At 49.5% G+C, this 19910-nt stretch overlaps 8 protein-coding genes across 8 annotated transcripts; 7 read left to right on the forward strand and 1 right to left on the reverse strand.

The window, feature by feature from the left end:
• Nucleotides 1–119: 119 nt before the first annotated feature.
• Nucleotides 120–1036, forward strand: Aud_003006 (40S ribosomal protein uS4; the record flags this gene model as incomplete). Its single annotated transcript, XM_043287963.1, has 6 exons — nt 120–133; nt 203–240; nt 312–330; nt 409–507; nt 567–800; nt 859–1036. 6 exons carry the CDS (start codon nt 120–122, stop codon nt 1034–1036), a joined length of 582 nt encoding a protein of 193 aa, XP_043143898.1.
• Nucleotides 1037–1311: 275 nt separating this feature from the next.
• On the reverse strand, nt 1312–2301 carry Aud_003007 (uncharacterized protein; the record flags this gene model as incomplete). The annotated part of the gene is made up of 3 exons (XM_043287964.1): nt 1312–1733; nt 1789–2008; nt 2080–2301. 3 exons carry the CDS (start codon nt 2299–2301, stop codon nt 1312–1314), a joined length of 864 nt encoding a protein of 287 aa, XP_043143899.1.
• Nucleotides 2302–2748: 447 nt separating this feature from the next.
• Nucleotides 2749–4089, forward strand: Aud_003008 (uncharacterized protein; the record flags this gene model as incomplete). The annotated part of the gene is made up of 2 exons (XM_043287965.1): nt 2749–2879; nt 2943–4089. The coding sequence occupies 2 exons, from the start codon at nt 2749–2751 to the stop codon at nt 4087–4089; spliced, it is 1278 nt and encodes a 425-aa protein (XP_043143900.1).
• A 734-nt stretch (nt 4090–4823) lies between these two features.
• On the forward strand, nt 4824–5582 carry Aud_003009 (uncharacterized protein; the record flags this gene model as incomplete). Its single annotated transcript, XM_043287966.1, has 4 exons — nt 4824–4894; nt 4969–5101; nt 5162–5219; nt 5308–5582. The coding sequence occupies 4 exons, from the start codon at nt 4824–4826 to the stop codon at nt 5580–5582; spliced, it is 537 nt and encodes a 178-aa protein (XP_043143901.1).
• An 893-nt stretch (nt 5583–6475) lies between these two features.
• Nucleotides 6476–7726, forward strand: Aud_003010 (uncharacterized protein; the record flags this gene model as incomplete). The annotated part of the gene is made up of 5 exons (XM_043287967.1): nt 6476–6596; nt 6651–6981; nt 7038–7094; nt 7142–7303; nt 7369–7726. 5 exons carry the CDS (start codon nt 6476–6478, stop codon nt 7724–7726), a joined length of 1029 nt encoding a protein of 342 aa, XP_043143902.1.
• Nucleotides 7727–10365: 2639 nt separating this feature from the next.
• Nucleotides 10366–12086, forward strand: aspE (septin; the record flags this gene model as incomplete). The annotated part of the gene is made up of 2 exons (XM_043287968.1): nt 10366–10892; nt 10952–12086. The coding sequence occupies 2 exons, from the start codon at nt 10366–10368 to the stop codon at nt 12084–12086; spliced, it is 1662 nt and encodes a 553-aa protein (XP_043143903.1).
• A 1731-nt stretch (nt 12087–13817) lies between these two features.
• Nucleotides 13818–16540, forward strand: anxc4 (annexin ANXC4; the record flags this gene model as incomplete). Its single annotated transcript, XM_043287969.1, has 2 exons — nt 13818–16163; nt 16229–16540. The coding sequence occupies 2 exons, from the start codon at nt 13818–13820 to the stop codon at nt 16538–16540; spliced, it is 2658 nt and encodes an 885-aa protein (XP_043143904.1).
• A 2293-nt stretch (nt 16541–18833) lies between these two features.
• Nucleotides 18834–19893, forward strand: Aud_003013 (DUF5127 domain-containing protein; the record flags this gene model as incomplete). The annotated part of the gene is made up of 3 exons (XM_043287970.1): nt 18834–19027; nt 19079–19371; nt 19430–19893. 3 exons carry the CDS (start codon nt 18834–18836, stop codon nt 19891–19893), a joined length of 951 nt encoding a protein of 316 aa, XP_043143905.1.
• Between the last annotated feature and the right edge of the window lie 17 nt (nt 19894–19910).

Genomic DNA, 19910 nt, shown 5'->3' on the forward strand with positions numbered 1-19910 from the left:
AGACTCCACTTTTCTCCTCGCTTGTTTCCTCCCCATACAGCATCCTCACTTCTGAACTTTGCGATCTTCGTGAAGTTTGGTGTGCTCGACAACATCACGACAACGCGCAATCAGCAACCATGGCCCCCGTCCCGTGAGTATATGCCTTGCGATGAGTGCGAAATGAAGTCGCATCGTTCTAATTACCGATTCTGCGTTACAGTCGCGTTTACTCCAAGACCTACAAGGTCCCTCGTCGTCGTAAGTACTTCTAATATGTCCAATAATGGAAAATTCATCAAATTCCGAATGAAACGCTAATTGGTGTTCAGCTTTCGAGTCGGCTCGTCTGTTAGTACTCTCCGGCCACTGATCAGAAGCGTGCTTCTGTTTAAGTCGTGTGTTCCATGCCTAACCTTTGGTCGATAGTGACTCGGAACTGAAGATTGTCGGCGAGTACGGCCTGCGCAACAAGCGTGAGGTGTGGCGTGTCCAGCTCACCCTGTCCAAGATCCGTCGTGCTGCTCGGTATGCGTTTTGTCAGCCCTGCGACAATTGAGAGCAGTGACTAACATATTCCCGTCTAGTGAGCTTCTCACCCTCGACGAGAAGGACCCCAAGCGTCTTTTCGAAGGTAACGCTTTGATTCGTCGTCTGGTCCGCATTGGTGTGCTCGATGAGTCCCGCATGAAGCTCGATTACGTCCTGGCCCTCCGTGTCGAGGACTTCCTTGAGCGTCGTCTGCAGACCTGTGTCTACAAGCTCGGTCTTGCCAAGTCCATCCATCACGCTCGTGTCCTGATCAAGCAGCGTCACATCCGGTATGGCCCACCGTGCGATAGCGCTAAGGAAACAATACTAACCTATTTTAACCAACAGTGTCGGCAAGCAGATCGTCAACGTGCCTTCCTACATGGTTCGCCTTGACTCCCAGAAGCACATTGACTTCGCTCTCACCTCCCCCTACGGTGGTGGCCGCCCCGGCCGTGTCCAGCGCAAGAAGGCTGCTGCCGCTGCTGGCGGTGACGGTGAGGAGGCTGAGGAGGACGAGGAGTAAATGTGCCTTAACTAAAAATCAGGAGTACGGACGGGTCTCGTTTTGGAAATCAAAATCATGAGGGGTTCCATGGTGTCTGCAGCATAGCGTATCATGTTGTATGATCATGCACGTCAATGAATTAGATAGCCTAACGGCTTCATTTCGAGACCCAAGTTGTACCATTGTGCTGTAAATTTAGAATACCACCCTTTTCGCCTATATATACACCCGAATTATGAACCTGCGACGCCGCCATAATACAAATCCAGTCATCAATCATCCAGCCTTTGGTCTCATCCCTCAACACCCACCAGACTTTTCAGTGTTTCCTCTGCGCTCCTGTACCACCTGCCCAACTCTTCGAGGCCGTCGCTCTTGCCTTCCTGTTTCATTCTCTGTGCCTCCCGTGCTTGTGCAGTTGCTTCGCTCCTGCGTCTCTCTAGTACACTCAATTCTCTTTCCAATGCTTCGGCTTCTCTGGTCTTGCGTGGCAGAGCATTCTGTACTGCGGCAAGTTGCCGATTTAATGCTGCAAGTTCCGCCTCACGCTCGGCCAATAGAGACAGTGTCGCTGGCAGTGGAAGGTTCTGGGAAGATGACGCGCCCATCGTGACGACCTGTTTCGCTCGTAGTCCGGCAATCGTGGATTCAAGGTTCTCTATTGATTCCGGGAGTGTTGAAAGTTGTGTCATCTGTAGTTGCACTTTTTTGTATCCTGTCGAAATAATACTTAGCGCCGCTTTCGTGTCATATGGGCAAAAGGAACTCACGACTCGCCAGATCCCGACCCATCTTCTCCATATCTTCAATCATGATCCTGACTTCTTCCTTGCGCGACTTGAGCTCAGATTTCACCTCTGCTAACTGCGCTTCCATCTCCACATTTTCATTGTGACCAACGACCAGGGGAGGATCGCCCACGATTGCTCGTAGGAACTTTTCTTTTGTTACTTGCTCAACATAGGAAAAGCGCAATTTCGAGAACAGTTCCTTTTCGTACAAGTCAGAGAATTTATAATAAGGATATAGCATATGCAGAGGTGAAGTCCACTTGTCCGTACCTTGTAGTGTGTCAAATCTGCCTCCAGGGAAGCAGGTGTGGGGTTATCGATGGCAGAAACGTCAGAGGTACGCTTGGACGGCGATGGATTGGATTTTTCGTCTTCTGAAGAAGAGATAGGCTCGCTTATGCGTATGATGGCAAGACGAGTCTTCAGGTCGCCATTCTCTTGCTCCAATTGTCGGAGCTGCTCAAGTGTTTCAGCGGGGCTCTGATCGGTCATTCTTCAAGTGGTCTCTTCTCAATGAGGTACGTTTGGCAGCAATAGGCATGAATCCTATATTTAAGTCCTGAGTTGGATTATGAAAGTCTTCTTTGCCTGAATACCAGGTATCTTCTGAACGGATACGCTTGACTGCGCGTTGGCTGGTAGATAACAGGAAAGTAAACAAAAGCTTATCGGGCAATCCTGAGGGACACCGCCTTTGATTGCCGTTTAGCGCGGCTGCCCCAGCCAGAAGTGAAGTCACTGCCCTCACTTTATTTGGCACTGGCCATGCGCGGATAGACAATACATTTATATTTCCTCAGTTCAATTGGTTTAAGTGTCTTTTTTCGTATGAATGATGTCGCGAAGACTGTCTGCTGGCTGAAAAAACTTGAATTCTGAAGGAGCACCTCATTGCCCACTTGAGCGCAAATCGGCGCTTTCCTTCCTTCGCCCGCAATCATGCCTTCAAACACTGGAGGAACGAACGACGAACTGAGCAACGACTATGTTGCACAAGTGTTAGCCCAGGAGGCTCGTGACAGCTCGATGAAATATCCTGCTCAAGGATTGGGTGCTTATTTGCCTAGAAGGTACGATTTCTTAAGTGGAGTTCCACTATAATTGGCGTGGTGTTGATGTATATCGCCTCGCAGACCTACGGCTGCAGCTCCTAAACCGAATACGAGATTTCTACGCAATATCATAAAGGAAACCGACAGCCATAATGCTGCATTGAAGCGGAAGGAAGAGAAGGAAGCCAGGGAACGAATGCGACTACTACGTGGCCAAGCTTCGTCTTCCTCTACGAATGATACCAAAGGACGCGACCGTCCTCGATCCCGACGCCCGTCGGACAACTTGGAGTCACGGAGAGACACAAAAGAAAGTCGGGAATCAAGGCATCGCCCTCATAGGAGAAGCCACAGGAGTCGTTCAGCGTCCTCGGACAGAGACCGGCCCCGCAGACACCGACGAACCCACCGATCTGACGACACTGGTGAAAAGCGTCATCGATCTTCAAGGAAAGAACATCACCGCCGCTCGTACTCACGTAGCCGCTCCCCACGAGATGATAATGCCTCGAATTCTCGCGATCGCTACAGACGACGTCGTCAACGCACAGTCTCATTGTCCCCCTTGCGCAGCCCATCACCAGACAGGCACAGGAATCGAAAAGGTGGAGAGGATACAAGATACGACACTCGCCGCAGTTCACGCGATGATCGCGCGACACGTGCACACTCCACAGCACACGAGAGAGAAAGACCACCACCTCCTCCAAGAAGAGAATCTGGGTTTGAGTCTGATCCGCTCGAGGATTTGGTGGGACCACTACCTCCTAAGCATGGTGTCGACAGCGATTCGGGGCCAATTCGCTCTCGTGGTCGGGGCGCTTATAAAGCCAACATGAGCAATATCGATGCTCATTTTGCTCCCGACTACGATCCATCGCTGGATGTCCATATGGAAGATGACGATCGAGATCAGCGCAAAGGGCCCTCCCGACGTCCTGTTGCAGGTCTTACAACGGAGGAAGATGACTGGGAGCTCGCCCTCGAGGCGCTCCGCGACCGTGCTCGTTGGAAGCAAAAGGGAGAGGAACGACTACGAGAAGCGGGCTTCAACGATGCCGTCGTTGATCGATGGAAGAGCACTTCTAGTAAAACAGCCACAAGCGGTGGCGATGATGAAGGCAGACTTGAAGACGTGAAATGGTCAAAGAAAGGCGAGGATCGTGAATGGGATCGGGGAAAGTTTGTTAATGATGAGGGACATATCGATGTCAAGGCTTTGTGGTAGCATTGTTTACAGCGAAGGGGTTCCATTCAGCAACCGGAGTACGGGGGTTTGAGTATTTCTGTATGGGTATGGCTTCGGGGGAATAGCATACATGCAACCTAGGCGTTATGAACAATTTAGCTCGTTGTGTATGATTATGAACATGAATTTAAGCAGTGAGTGGGCCGTCTCCTTTACTTGAGACTGTAGTTGCGGTAGTGACCTGTCAGAATATAACACAACTGCATTCAGCCGATTGAGGGTATACGAGCTATTAATGACAAACTTAATACCATATTATGAGCCTGACCATATCCGAGTCGCAGTTATTTAGGCTACTAACGTGTAAAAGATAATCAATGTGAGATCTAAAAAATTTGTCCAGTTGAGCACCTAAGCTCTACCCATCTGGTAAGATAAATGTTCATTCCGCGGCTTTGTCAGGGTGCGGAATTGCAGACAGCAGAGGGACTGCTCTCTGCGTACCAGGGATATTGCACCATATTTCTCATGGCATTCGAATTTCTAAGAATTAGTCAACCAGAATTGTCAATCATCACATGCCCGTCATATTTCTGGTAATTGCATGGTCAAGTGTGGAACCTTCACCTCTATTAGATATATAACCACCTCGGACCTGTCGTTTTGTTTCAACACCAGATCTTTGAGAGACTCGCGCAAACTCTTGAACGAATAAGACATAGAATATTTGCACACATTTACTCATTTAAGTATCTTTATCACCTTGACAAGAGATGACGGACCAATTTGCTTTCTCATACCCGTCTCCACTTGAGGGCTACGAAAACCTCGAACCATTGACTGAGTGAGTCTCAGGTTTAAGTCCGAGTCAAATATCGCATAAGGCAAGAGACCGAGAAACTAACGAGACTCTGATAGTGGAAAGACCGAGGATGGAAAGTCCCTCAAGAACCCCCAACATGGAATCTTAAGTAAAGCATACGAGGAATTCCCCGACCCTCTCGCTAAAGGTCGCCGTGGAGGTTTTGATATCCATATCTATCACTTTCAGGTTAGAAACCCTTCAAATTATTGGTGACTTCTTCAGCAATAACTGATCTTCCGCCATTAGAATAATCCAGATCAAGTCGCATACGCCAGAGCTCTACATGAAAGGATCAGACGCGAATGTAAGGGCGCTTCTCCCGTGGTGTCGAGCTTTTTGCGAAAATCTGGTTATCTCCAAGTCAAAGTACGGAAATGACTGATAGTATGCAGTCCCCGAGCTTCGCATTTATACCTTCTTCAACAGGCCAATTGGGCCTCATCCGGTCGCCATGTTCGAAGTCAACGTCTTCACGCCTGCCCAGTTCGGTGCGTTTGTACCTTGGCTAGTTATCAATAGGGGTCCGTTGAGTGCCTTGATACACCCAAACACGATCGATTCAGAGGAAGAACGGAATCATACGCAACGTGCTACATGGCTTGGAGAGAGGATACCGTTAGATTTGACGGTATTCAAGCAGATGCGAGAGGCGGAGAAGAAGAAATAGCTGGAAGCTGTGCAGGACACTGGAAAGCTGTAGATCAATACCGTCATGCTGATCTGTGAATATGGGATCAATTTAGTGAACTGGTCGTTCAGAAGGCTGATCTCACGGACAGGACACCATAAGTCGGTGGACCTGTCTGAAAACTGTCTGCAGGACTATTTATTTATGTTGTTAATACATAAACAAAGTCTCTATAGTCAACTGCCCGTTAAATATCGCCTGGGTTGAATCGAAGAGAAACCTGAATTAGAAGGCGCCGAAATGATGAAGTGAAACCCTGTAATACGACCCTTACCTTTCTGAGAACAGATGGTCATCTGGCTAGGTAGTTTATCTGATGACTTGATGGCGACGACGGTAACTAAAGAGTCAACTAACTCACAATCAATCAGATGTCGTTGACCAACAATATCACAGGATCCTTCACAATGTAACCTGAGGCCAACGTGACTGGACGATCACAATCAACCAGGTATTGATTGGAATTCTTGACTGCATCATCCGCACCATGCTTATTGTTCGCCCTGGAATGACCCCTCAGAACCACTTATTGATCCAAGCCATGTACGGACGAACTGTAGCTGTAGCTCAGATCTTCTGGTCTTCACACGAGGTTGATTGGATGGTTCCTGCTTGCTCTCATGGCCTGTCAGCTGCAACAGAATTTGACTCTAGAGTCTAGCTTCAACTGCAGCGTGAAATAGTATGTACTCTAGATTCGAGAGGTGGCCAGGACGGCGAATTCCTGGGGGACTGATGATCATTCAGCCCTGACTTCTCGACACCCATTCTAACTTATAAATTGCCGGCCGTCTCTAAAATGATATTGAACCGATAACTGAAAATTACCCACAACCTAGACTTAGATCGTCGATTGCTTCTGTCTTACCAATATGCGGGCTGCATGGACGTTTGTTTTTGCGTGGAATATGCTACAGGCAGCAGTCGCGACCGCAGATACATTTACGAAAGATATCGCGGCAACAAACATACCAAGTTTCGTGCTAGAATATGGTGCGTGTGTCTGCAGCAATCGAACATGATTCTCGACCTCTGACAATGGCGTAGCGCCTCTTGTATGGCTGCATAGCCAAGATGAGTACTTGCCCTCCGACATTGGAGAGCAACTTGTACATACTACGCCAATGGTTGACTATAAACCAGTCCAAGGGGTCCAGTCACCCTTGACTCTTGATAACCTCGACAGCTTGAACAGTCTGGGCAACACAAGCGTTTACTTGACATCCCATGAAGGTATCAACGCTTCTCCGCAGCCGGCGTGGTTCAAGGGGACCGCTCCAGATCAACAAGGCAAGACGAACGGCGCAGTCTCCTCAACGATTATTATTCGTGATCATAATAATGGGACGGTGGATGCCTTTTATTTTTACTTCTATGCGTAAGTCATGGCCGATATGTTCGGTGACGATCGTGACAGACTCATGAATTCAAAAGGTATAACGAAGGAAACACTGTTCTCGGTATGGAATTTGGTGATCACGTCGGGGACTGGTACGTCGAGTCAAAATCAGCATTTGCGCACAACTCATGCAATCTAGGGAGCACAATATGATCCGATTTTCGAATGGGAGCCCCCAAGCGATTTGGTACAGTCAGCATGCTGGAGGACAAGCTTTCACGTACGACGCGACTGAGAAACAAGGCAAGCGGCCATATGCATACTCGGCAAAAGGCACGCACGCTGTTTACGTTATGGCGGGGTGAGTAGACCGACGCATAACCTTGAGGATGACGGCGCGTGCTAAGGAGTGTGAGCCCTGCGCAGCGATCATGACCATACGATTCCTCATCTCAATCTTCCCGCCGGATTTGTTGTTGACCACACTGACCGCGGGTTGTTGTGGGATCCCATACTGAGCGCCTATGCATATAGCTACGATGCCGACAGCGGGACCTTTCGGCCTTATGACCCTAGCTACCCCGTTAACTGGTTGAACTTCAACGGTCAGTGGGGAGATGATGCATTGCCGGGTGGGCCTGAGCTATTCGGTCAGAAGAAGTACAGCGGGGGACCAAATGGACCGAAATTCAAGAGGCTTGTTCGTGACCAAGTGTGTGCGGACAACCCATGCATTGTTCTCCCATTTCGAGTATGGAGAACAGCATCGGCAGAGCAAGAGTGATCAGTAATGGAAGGGGAATGCGGGATCTAAGGCTTGATGACTGTGGAGACAAAGAGTTGAAGCTTCCACGGCCCATTTTTAAGGGCGCGGTGGAGGCTGTCGATGGCCAAGATCGTGATTGCATAAGCCCCAAAACATTCACTTGTTCTTACGTCCTAGACTACAAAGTAGAATGGGGCACTATGTAGACAAAAAATGTGGAATCACGAAGGGTGAGCATGCTTTACTTACGAAGATTATGACTGAATCATTTCCGAAGCAGGTAGCTTGCGCTTGAATATTTGATTGCTAAGGTGCGATCGCTTGACATCAGGGACACTAAGGGAACCTGGAACTCATTGTGGCTGAAGTGGAATTGCGCCAATGCTGGGAATGTGTGACTTTCACAGTCCAAAGGACGTGGTACTTCGAATATTCCTCATCGCTTTGGAAAAGATATCGATCTCAGTTGCTTCGTGGTTTTTGGGGTCAATGGTAATATTAGCATGATTAGGGTATTATCCGAACAGTGAGCGTTATTGTCCACGCTCCTAAATGAATTTCCATCACCGCTTGGTCATACACGAGGTCTTAAGGCCTAAGGCCGTCGTATGAAGGGAACTATGGTTGTTCCAGCCAGACATCAGTCAGAATCAAAACACTCAAGCAGAGTGGGGGCTTGGGGTTCCAGGACAGATCATGATAATCTTCCTCATTAGAGGCTAAGTAGAGAGGTAGAGAGCCACCACCACGTGATCTCACGTCTCTCGACTGTTCTCTCCTGTATTGCGTGGTTTCTTGGCAAGCTAAACCAGACAAGGCAATGACCCCTGACTAGGGACGGAGTAATAAAGCACGTAAAAATCGGAACCAGACATAGTCCAGATAATCAACAATGTCTGCCATCTGATGGATCAATCTGCATGAACGTTGGTGATGTGGGTGCATCAAGGAGGGATTAAGTATAGGTGGTGGCTCGTCACAATAATCACCTCTTCATACTTCTTATTTATGGGCCTTCATAAGAGCAACCTGAAAACAATGATCGTTTTCAGGTGTCATTTCATGCTGGACTGCCGTGGCCCCTGAATCTTCTCAGATGCCGTTGTGCTGGTGAATGCTGAGTATTTAGCTAGCTGCGAATGAAATTGCTCGGTCAGTGTGCCCCTCCGTAAAGCACCTAAGCTAAAGCTCCAGCAGCTCAGCCACTAAGACCGAAGACGGGGCAAGCACGAGTCCGCGACCAGTAACGGAACCTAACTCTTAGCCAGTAGGTTCGTCTGAGTGGGGAGGGTTCGAAAGTCGAGCCCCTGGTGAGATTATTATTTGCTAGTGTCTGCTGCCCCTGAATCTACCATAGTCGAGCTCCAAAAGGTCCTCAATGCATTAGCTGCTTGGAAAAGAGAGAAAAGTAAAAAAGAACAGTACGACGCGCTGGACAACCAAGGAGCCAGATTAGAGGAAGATTGAATCCGTAGATATAGAGTAAAGTAACATTAGCAAGCTTTGTACATGCCTTGTAGAGCGAAACCCAGAGTTCTAAACTGGACAAAAGAGGAACGGATAGGTAACTGCGTAGGAGCCTTTTTGGGAGAAGAGATTGTTATCGCGGTCTGTTCTTTTGGGCTGATCATCGTCAGTCTGGGGCGCCATCGACCTGCTCCATCTCAATTCATTCTTGTCCTGTAAACCTCCTTTCTCTTTTCTATCCTTCCAACTCTCCTTCTTTCTCTTGGATCCTTATTTTCTATCCAAGCGCCGCATCAGTCGGACGCTGTGAGCAGGCATCATCCGCTTCATTTTGACCTCTAGGAAGGCACACAAAAAGGAAGAAAAAATTCTAAAAAAAGAAAGAAAAATCAAAAAGGAAATTTGAATATCAAAGGAGGAAGCTTCATCAGCAGAATTCGAAGTCTCTTGTCAAAACTTACAATCGCTCTTTTCTCCATATTTTCCCTCCTCCAGCACAGACTTGGGGCTGGTTCCGACAAATCACTTGCTGGGCTGGTGAACGTCATTTAAAATCGGACCCTCCTGATCCCTACTCAGTTGGGTTTCTTATCATCATTCATTCGTTTCTCGAAGTCGTGTATCCAGGCATTCAGAAAATTCCGACCAGCGCATCCTGTCTCTGATCTGTTACTGCTTCAAAGACGTCATTTCACCCGCCGGTACTCCGTATTGTTTACGACAACTTTGCTGCACCCGCAAGAGACGTCGACAAGAACGTGCCCAGATCAAATTCCCACGTGGAGGAATACGCACTGGCACGCTAATTACAGAGTCAATTGGCATCAAATTGATACAAGGTCAGTGACGTCGGTCTGAAATAGGAGTAAAAATGTTCGATAAATTCAAAGGATGAACCAACAACTTCCTTTCCTGTAATAAAAGCGCAATTCGGATGATTGCTCTGGCTGACTTGCATACAGCATCTACTCTACAGGCGCATCCGCAGCTTTTAACACTTTTGAAATTACATCAGGGACAAACCGCTGTCATTCTGAAGTAACATAAAGAGGGTTGGTGAAACGTCCCACTATTGGTGAGAAATTCTATATCTGAGACACTCCTCAATCACAGTTTCCCCACTTTTCAACTGAACCACAGCCTGTCAGTGATCATTAGGAAGAGGGCCTGTCGGATTAACACCAATAATAATGGCAACCGCGTCGAGACCCCGGACTCCTGGGCAGACTCAGCCTTCGTCAGAAACACTTCCTCCCATCACAGAGAACGGCAACGGCCATCTCAAGGATCAACGTCGTGCATCATCTCTAGGGTTTCTTCGTCGCGCAAAGTCAACTGAGCCGCTGAGTGAAAGAAAAACGTCCGGAAGCAGAAGCAAAAAAAGAACGCAGGCGCAGGAGGAGGAGCTTCGCCGTCAGCGCGAGTCTATGCCTCAATTCCCTCCTCGTCTGCCCGACCTTGCACCGACGCCAGTCATCGAGACTTTCGGGGGCGACGGACAGCACGACAGCGTTCCCACTCCGTCAAATGAGACAATTGCTTCTCATCACAACCTTGCCATTCGCAGCAATATGAGTACCTCTGCAGAGGCAGCTGATCCTTACGCGCGTACGGAGAGTATGACCCACCGTGGACGTTACAGCTATGCGAGCAGTGCTGTCAGTACGGTCAACAACCCGCGCAGGATGCGGAGGCGCAAGGATCCGACACCCTACAAGTGAGTAGTAACATCGCGTGGAAAGTGTATGCGGAAATATGTGCTCACATTTTGACTAGTATCCTTGTTATCGGTGCTCGCAACTCGGGCAAGACCTCTTTCTTGCATTTTCTCAGGAAATCTTTAACTATGCCCCCACACAAGCATCCAATTCGATCTCCAGAAGAAGTCGAAGCATACGAGCGCCACTCACCTGCAAACGAAGGCTTCACGTCTCACTACCTTGAAACCGAGATCGACGGCGAGCGCGTGGGTCTGACCCTGTGGGACTCTCAGGGACTGGAAAAGAATATCGTGGACATTCAACTGCGCGGTGTCACCGGATTCCTGGAGAGCAAATTCGAAGAGACCTTGCGCGAGGAAACGAAGGTGATTCGGTCACCCGGATTCCGGGATACACATATCCATTGCACTTTCTTGCTTCTCGACCCTGTGCATCTGGATGAGAACATCGCTGCCGCTGAACGCGCTTCCCAGGGAACTTCCAAAGCCACCGATACGCCCGTGATTGGAGTTTTGGATGAGTTCCTCGATATTCAAGTTCTACGAACTGTCTTGGGGAAGACCACTGTTGTTCCTGTCATCAGCAAGGCCGATACAATCACCACAGCGCACATGAGCTATCTGAAGAAGGCGGTTTGGCAGAGCTTAAAGAAGGCGAACATTGACCCTCTCGAGATTCTGACTCTAGAGGACCAGGACGAATATACGTCTTCAGAAAGCGCCGATGAGGATGAGGTGGGAACTGACGCAGACAGCTACGCGAATGAGGAGCACAAGGCGGAATCGGACCCTCTCGACAACGGCAAAGCCGAGGTCTCCACTCCGAGCTCACCGTCCCAGCGAAGCGAAGGGACAGCTCAGTCTTCAGGATCTCAAGCCGCGTCTCAATATGTTCCGTTTTCAATTCTATCCCCAGACCCTCACTCACTCGAAGCTGGAGACGAGCAAGTTGGTCGCAAATTTCCCTGGGGTTTCGCTAACCCATACGATCCCGCACACTGCGATTTTGTGAAGCTCAAGGACTCTGTTTTCAGCGATTGGCGCGCTGAACTCCGCGAAGCCAGCCGTGTTGTTTGGTATGAGCGATGGAGGACCAGCCGTCTGAACCGCAACGGTATCTCTGCCTCGCCGATGCAAAAGATCTACAGTGGGCGAATGGGTCCTTCCAATGAGGGCCGCCGAACACGGTAAGAAGGTGGAGTTTGCAGCTCTGCTTCGTGCCTTTGAACAGTCATTCAATTCCTCGCCTCGTTGGGAAACGACCTGAGGTTTCGGCACACACATCGAACCGCTTACTTGCATCCTTTGGTGGTTGAAGTGTGATAAGCTATCAAGTGTTCATTTGACTTGCAATTTTCTTTCTTGGCAAATGTATTCCTTTCTTTCTGGTTCTGTTCTTTACAGGTTCTCGACAATTGCCAATGGTTGGGACACCTTGTGTGATGTCTTCCTCGCACACTGAACATGTTTGAGCCTGGCAGATGGAGCGAATTACTTGTCTCCGTCTCAGAATCACTCATTCAGAGACCCGAGACCGGGATGAGCAGCTTTGCAGTAGCTCATCTGGATACAAAACCACAGTGTCGATTACTTTCTCCTGCTCTACCATTTGCGGCCAATTTTTGACTTCCTTTATACCACTTGCGTGTTTTCTGTGATATCACTTTTGATGACCTGGTACCTTGTGATTCCGAATACGAGCGGTGTACCGAATACCACGAGCATATGGCGCCATCATGCTTGTTTCTTTTCTTTCCAGATCTGGTTGTTAATCCTCCCAGACGGTGTATTTCCGATTCCCCTTTGAATCAGAACTAGTTTCTCTTCTCCACACCATTTTTCCTTTGAAAAATGACAATCATAACGTTTGGCTAGCTGATCTGTTATTCTTTGTCTCCCTTCTATAGACTCACGATGCTTGCCCATCCTCAGTAGTAGGCCCTGGCTTCGTCTTCAGATGAAGTGTGATATTCATCAACTTGATGTTCTCGGCTTCAAGCTGAGACATTTCACTTACTACTAATACGGAGTATTTCGCACTACTGACGGTAGGTACTGCGTGAATGGCAAGGCTGGGAAAAAGCTCCATCGCCTGTCGTAGACCAATCAGTCTTCCTTGAGCAGGTAAGATCGGTACACTAGGTAGATACGAATCATACGAGGCACTAGACTGCAAGAGGGGTCGTTTGACTCAGTCCAACTGTGGGCCATTTCCTGGCACTGTCATTGGCGTGCACTATGGGCTGAATGATTTGGAGATGACTTTGATTCGTTGCAGCTGGAGGGGCATCCTTTATTTTCAACTGCATACTGCACACATCCTGGCGCCTTCATCAGAAGAAAGAAGTACAGCTGAGCTTCAGCAAAGAGTGCGGCTCAACTTACATGCAGCGCAAGATGAGCTCGTAGAGATCTTTCTTAGGCATGATTGAGGTACTGGAATCGGGAAAGAAATTTTGGATGTTCTTCTCTTTTCTTGACCTTCCAACCCAGAGCATGCTTATCGCAATTGTGACCAGCCCCGCGAATTCCAGTGCGGGACGAGACACCTTGAGCTCTTGCGAGTGATTCCTTATCCTCCCATTCTTAGTTTCAACCTGTTCAGCTGGACTTTGGCGCGACCGCCGATGATCACGGTAGAATTCAGCCTCGGGCCAGTAACAAAAAGAAAGCGGTTCGCTCGAGTCGCTTATGAACTCTGAGTCTCTTACCGATCTTTATTCTGTTTTCTCTTTGTCACCTCACATCTCTAATCTGCTTACTCTCCTTTCGCTGCTTTGTAGGTCTTGACTCTTTCAATCCTTTTTGCCTACACTTCCACCTCATTGCTTCATTATTCCCTGTTCGGTTGCTATTCTATACCCTTTGAGCTTCTGGTTGTCCTGCGGTTATAATTGGGTTCTCGCAGTGTCGCTCGAAACCATGTCCCTGCAGGTCAATGACCCACGGTCGCGTGGCCGTTCCAAGTCTCCGAGCGGGCGCATCCGCGATCGTTCCAAATCTCGCGACAGCCGACAGCCCTCTACCGCTCCCGACGCTGCGAGGTCATCGGAGAGAAAGTATCTCGTTACCGATGCGAGGGACGACCATCTACGGTCGAGATCCCGGGGCCCCCGAGACAGCAACACTTCAATCGCTAGTCATCAAAGCCGTTCTCGATACGATGTCTCAGACTCGGCGTCAGAACGGGATGATCGCAAAGACAAATATCTGCGCAGCGAACGACGTCGCGACCACTACTACCAATCGGACGCGGGGGAAAGCAAGTCTGCAAAGCGCGATGACAGAAGCTATCCGCGCTCGCCGAACCTTCGACCAGTGAGGTACGATAGTCCCTCGGATGACTCTTACTCGGACACGGACGATGAGGCGCTGGCCTATGGCGATGTCCCTAGCGATCTGGAGCGTGATTTTTACGGATATAGAAAGCCAGCGCGTGCGCCCTCGCCTCATGTAGATGGTCCAGTTATGTCTGGGGCGCTCAATGGCGCTCCCCCTTTCAAGCAGGATTCGTCTCGTTCCCGTCATGCTTCAGATGAGGACATTCCCGGCCATCATCCCAGCTATGCCAGAACCGGACAGTTCCAGTATGCCATGCCATCACAGTATGGCCAACACCAGCCTAACTATCATTCGACGTCATCTGCGCCGCAGTCAAATTGGGCCCCCATCCCAGAGTGCGAACGACCGGGGTTCGTGCCGCCATCATCACAGGCCGAGACGCAATCGATCCCAGGAGCATTTCCGCAACCTGTGTCGACCTACCCTGAGATGACTGGTGCACCTACTGCTCCCGGCTTTTCAATGCCTCAATATGCGAATATAGGGCATCAGAATCCATACGCGCCTCCCAACAATCGTCCGCTTTCCGTCTCCAATGCTTACGCTCCGGCCGTCAGCTCTCCGACCCATCAGCGCGCTTTATCAAGCGATGCAAATACGCATCCAGCGTACGCTAATCCTGCGCCTTTTCAATACGCCCATGTCGATCCAAATGTGAAATATGGCCCCAAGAATGGTGCAGTGCCGTACAAGTATTCTACGACACCCCAGTTCTCCAAACCGAGTGCAGCGCCGACAGCCGAATCCCAACCAACTAGGGCCAAATACTCCGCAGTCCCCCAATTTCAGAAGCCAGCCGCGACCACTCGGCCGGAGAATGAACAGCGATTTATCGAGATAACGCCCGGGAATCGGACCACTGGCCGCTCTGCCAGTCATTCTGTCTCCTCTGCGAACAACCTTTCAGTCGCGGGTGCTGACCCAGATCTTCGACCTGCAAGCCCCATGCTAGAGCCTTATAAGGGCACATATCAATCCATATCTCCTATGCCGTCTCCGATTGTGGTCCCGTCCAGGTTCGACGACGACATCTCTGACTTTGAACCACTTGACGGAAGCTCAGACGCGGACGGGAGGAGGAAACACTCGCGAAAGAAGTCCAAGGACGAAAGGGATCGCAAAGAGCTGAAGCCCGGAAGCGCTAAACGTGACAGCAGCCGGGTTCGTCACGGCCGACATGAATCTCAAGACCAGGCAGTGGTACTGATCTCACCCGGCAGTGTCCGGAAGAAGGTCACATTTTATGACCCCGTGCCGGACGCAATTACCATGCAGGAGGCTTTGTCGCACACCATCAATATTGATACCAAGGCTCTCATTCGTGTGCTGCCTCACCTATCCAGCGAGGAAATGCTAGACTTGCGCAAGGAATACAAGAGTCACGTGAAGCTACAGGGCAAAGGCATCAATATGGCGAAACATATCCGACTGAAGCTGGGCAACAGTGCGTTTGGAAAAGTATGCTACGCAACCGCCCTGGGCCGCTGGGAGTCGGAAGCGTACTGGGCCAATTGCTACTATCAGTCTAGCACCTCGCGGCGAGAACTCCTCATCGAGTCTCTGATGGGGCGTAGCAATAGCGACATCCGTGAGATCAAGGAATGTTTTCGTGACTCAAGGTACTTGGACAGCCTGGAAAAGTGCATGAAGGCGGAACTCAAGGCAGACAAGTTTCGAGTTGCGGTGCTGCTTGCCCTTGAGGAAACCCGGCAGAGCGAGCGTGAGACCATCGATCCCGATCTGGTCCAGCGCGATGTTCGGGACTTGTACGGGGCGCTGATGTCACGGCACGGGGGCGAGACCGCAATGATCTACATTATTGTACGACGGAGCGACGCACATTTGCGGGAGGTGCTCCGCGCTTATGAGAAGATCTACAACCAGAACTTTGCCCGTGCGATGATTGCCAAGTCACAGAATCTTGTGGTACGTATCTCCACTCTTAATTCTCCGAGTATCTCATGATCTTCTTCTAACTGGATTGATGACAGGGTGAAACACTCGCGCATATTCTCAACGGGGCTATCAACCGACCCATGCGCGATGCTCTGCTGTTGCACCAAGCTCTCAGGGAGACTCGTTCGGGCAAGGAGCGCTCCGAACTTCTAATCTCCCGGTTGGTGCGCTTGCACTGGGAGCCACGGCACCTGGAACAGGTTAAGAACGAGTATCGTCGGCGTTATGGGGAGCGTCTTGAGGAGGCGATTGCCGAGGAGATCCTGCCGTCGCCCGGAGGAAGCGAATGGGGCGAGTTCTGTATTGAGTTGGCGCGCAGCTCGAAGACTCTTACTGGCCGGGGGTGATGTTTCTATCATGCTTAACGATTTCGGGTTATGAGTTATGCGTCATGAGTTGCTTGGTTTTACGACACGGGAATGGTGTTATATCCTCTTGGCGTTGTTTTGATTTATGGATCAAACAAAATAAACAGAGGAATCTCTTCTCCAGGGGTTGATGCATGCTTGACAGGGGCACACTTAAGTACCTTACTGTAAACATCCTGAAAGCGACGACTAACTAGTTAGTTAGGCCTAGTGGATTAGTCAAACTAAGCGTTAAGCCTTAACTAACTAGGAGGCCAGTTCCCAAATCCCTAGAGGGATTACCGCAGGTGAATTTTCGCCTTCGAAAAAGGACAAGTACCTGAAATATTAGTATCTAATATGCACAGATTAAGTCTGCAATTCAAATAAGCACTCATTCCATGATCCTTAATAGGTAGAGTCTCACTCTCATCCTAATAGCATAGCGAAGGCTCCGCGATGAATGCAGACGAGGTATCTTTGCGGTGTGTGGTCAATCAGAAGAGAGATACCAGTAGTCCTGCACAGAGATTCCGACGGTAGGGCGATGTAAGTATTGAACTGAATTCTCAAGCCAGGAATCTGCGGGTTTGTGTTTTGACCAGGGTGGGCTTAGTGGTGGAGTTTTGAGATACATAAGGTGGTATTTACTGATAGTCTCCTTGGACAATGTAAGGGGTATTGGGGCACAGAATCAGTCAGTACCTGCGTCGAATAGGACTTCTCCACGCTGCTGTGGAACCTCCCTTAGGTCCAGATATCTATTTATCATCTGCTCAGCTCTGAGGGTCCTTCTCCGCAGTCACGGTACTTGACCGAGTAGTCGGCACTCGGCAAATTCCATGTAAACAAAATGCGGGCAGTAGTCTTGTGAAAGCGGCAGAGGTTGAGGGCATCTGATCACTTTCGGAGGAGGGATCAATTAAAGTAGACTAAGAAAACTAGCAATGTAACGATACTTAGGACTTGCGGTCTGGCGATCTTGCGGGACCACCCCACACTACATATCAATTTCTTGAGGGCTGACGGTTGGCTTGTGCCTTGTCCAAGATTTTTTTAACCTTGAGTGATGAGCCTCTTTTCCCATGTTGAGTGGAGGCCATGGGAACCTGCAGCAGGGAAAAATACGGTCACAGCGACACTGTATCCATCAATCTGACCTCGCTCCCTACCACCGATGTTCCTGGCCTCTCACATGATGGTATCACAAATCTCGGTCACACTGGCAATTTGCAAATTCGGAGATGATAACTCCTCTGCAAATGGCTGTAGGCGGTGCAATCTATGCTTCGACAACTTCGAGTCGTATGGTTTATGCGAGGATAATGGCGGTGGTGGTGGATCTGAAGCCAGTGCACTGCGCTGTTGCATGTCACTTTCCCATTTGGGATTTGTTGTGCAATTTCCCGTCTTGTCTTGTTGTCTTCGTCTCAACATCCTCTGCAGTCTTCCTCTTTTTCCTCACTTGTCTCCTCTTTTCTTGTATTTGCGCACTCCGACTAGTCACCCTTAGCTCTTATATTACCAACTCCGACCAATGTCACTCTCTTGATTTGACCTATCCCTATCTCCATCCTGTGTTGACTGACAGTGCCTGTCGTTACTCCTCCCATTCAAGTTGGTAAGCATCTTCTGACTCACGATGGGCCATTTGGGCTCAATTGGACTCATACTTAGTCCCGTTAGACTTGCTACCCTATGCTCAGGTGGATCTCCTGAACAAGCGCTATCTAAGCTTAGTGCATGCACCTTTGGCTTCATCAGATCGCTATCAGCCTACAGACGGCCAATACCTCAGCAAGCACATTGGCCGAGAACGGAGAGGGGGAACAGCGACAGAGGAATGAAAGATTAATTGTCTGCACATTGCATGGTAAACAGTCCGATCATCCCCCACATACTTGCCCCTCCCCCTGCCCTTGTACCTTCATGTCCTTCCCTTGGCCCTATGAGTAGGAGGTCCATGTGTCTCTCCATGCGGACAATAACAGGTCAGACGACTTTTGGGAAGTTTTCTATCATGCGTGTTTCCATTCCTCAATTTCTTCTAGACCGTGGCTCGACTGACTGATCTCTAGTCACTCCTGAGTTTCTCCGTGGCAGGGTTGTTCCTTACGTCGGGTATGTCGATCTTGCCCAGCTATAAAACCGCCCCTAGAATTCCAGTAGACATTCTCAATTGGCAGTTTTGCTTATCGTGGCAGAATCGCTGATCTGTTGTTTAGCTTCCAGACCAGAGTCCTCATAAAATCTTCCATGAGCCCTGCTTGATCGTCCGGTAAACATTATCACCATGCAGCTGTTTCCTCTTGGCGTGTTAATCGCCTTCCTGGTTTCTCTAGCAGGAGCGGTGTCAACTTTTTCTCCTGCACGACCTCCTGCGCTGCCCTTGGCAGTAAAGTCTCCTTACTTGAGCACCTGGCTTTCTGCAGGAAGTGATGGAGGTAACGGTGGCTATTTGGCCGGCGAATGGCCAACTTTTTGGGAGTAAGCATCTGTCACTAAACATGTACGCACCTTTCTGACAAGAAACTACAGGGGCCAGATCAATGGCTGGGCTGGGCTAATCCGTGTCGACGGTGCTGTGTACACATGGATGGGTTTGCCTGGAACGACAACTGCCAACCAGACTGCATATGAATACACCTCGACAAAGAGCATCTTCACATTTCATGTGGGAGATGCTGTGGAGATGAAAGTCACTTTTTTGTCTCCCATAACGCCGAATGATCTACGAAGGCAGTCATTGACATTCTCCTATGTTCACGTCGAAGTTTCGTCATCTGACGGCCATTCTCACGACGTACAGCTCTACTCTGACATTTCTGCCGGTGAGTCTATATTCAAAACTCGGATCTGCAAGCTTCCCTTGTCCTGATGAACGCCTAGAATGGGTGTCTGGAGACCGCACTGCTGTTGCGGAGTGGGAGTATGGTGTCACAAGCCACGGGGTTGCTTATCACAAGGTCTACCGTCAGACCCAACTGCTTTTCTCGGAAGTCAGAGATCAAGGGGAATGGGGTAACTGGTACTGGGCAACTGAGGATAGCGAGAAAGTGACGCACCAGTCGGGGGCTGATGTTGCTGTTCGGGGTGCATTCGCCGCTAATGGAACCTTGGGTAACTCGAAAGACTCAAATTATCGAGCCATCTCCACAAATTGGCCGGTTTTCGGGTTTGCAATTGACCTGGGTTCGGTTACATCGTCCTCAGTCGATACACGCTTCACTATTGGGCTTGCTCAAACTGAAGCGATCCAATACAGCAGCCCCGATGGCATTCGGGCAGAGCCCTCCTTGTGGACAAGCTATTTTGACGACGACTTGGCTGCTGTGAGCGCTCTTGCCATCTGATATATACCTCTGCTGCT

Source organism: Aspergillus udagawae (genome assembly GCF_001078395.1).
Source record: "Aspergillus udagawae IFM 46973 DNA, scaffold_2, whole genome shotgun sequence".
Taxonomy (NCBI): Eukaryota; Fungi; Ascomycota; class Eurotiomycetes; order Eurotiales; family Aspergillaceae; genus Aspergillus; species Aspergillus udagawae.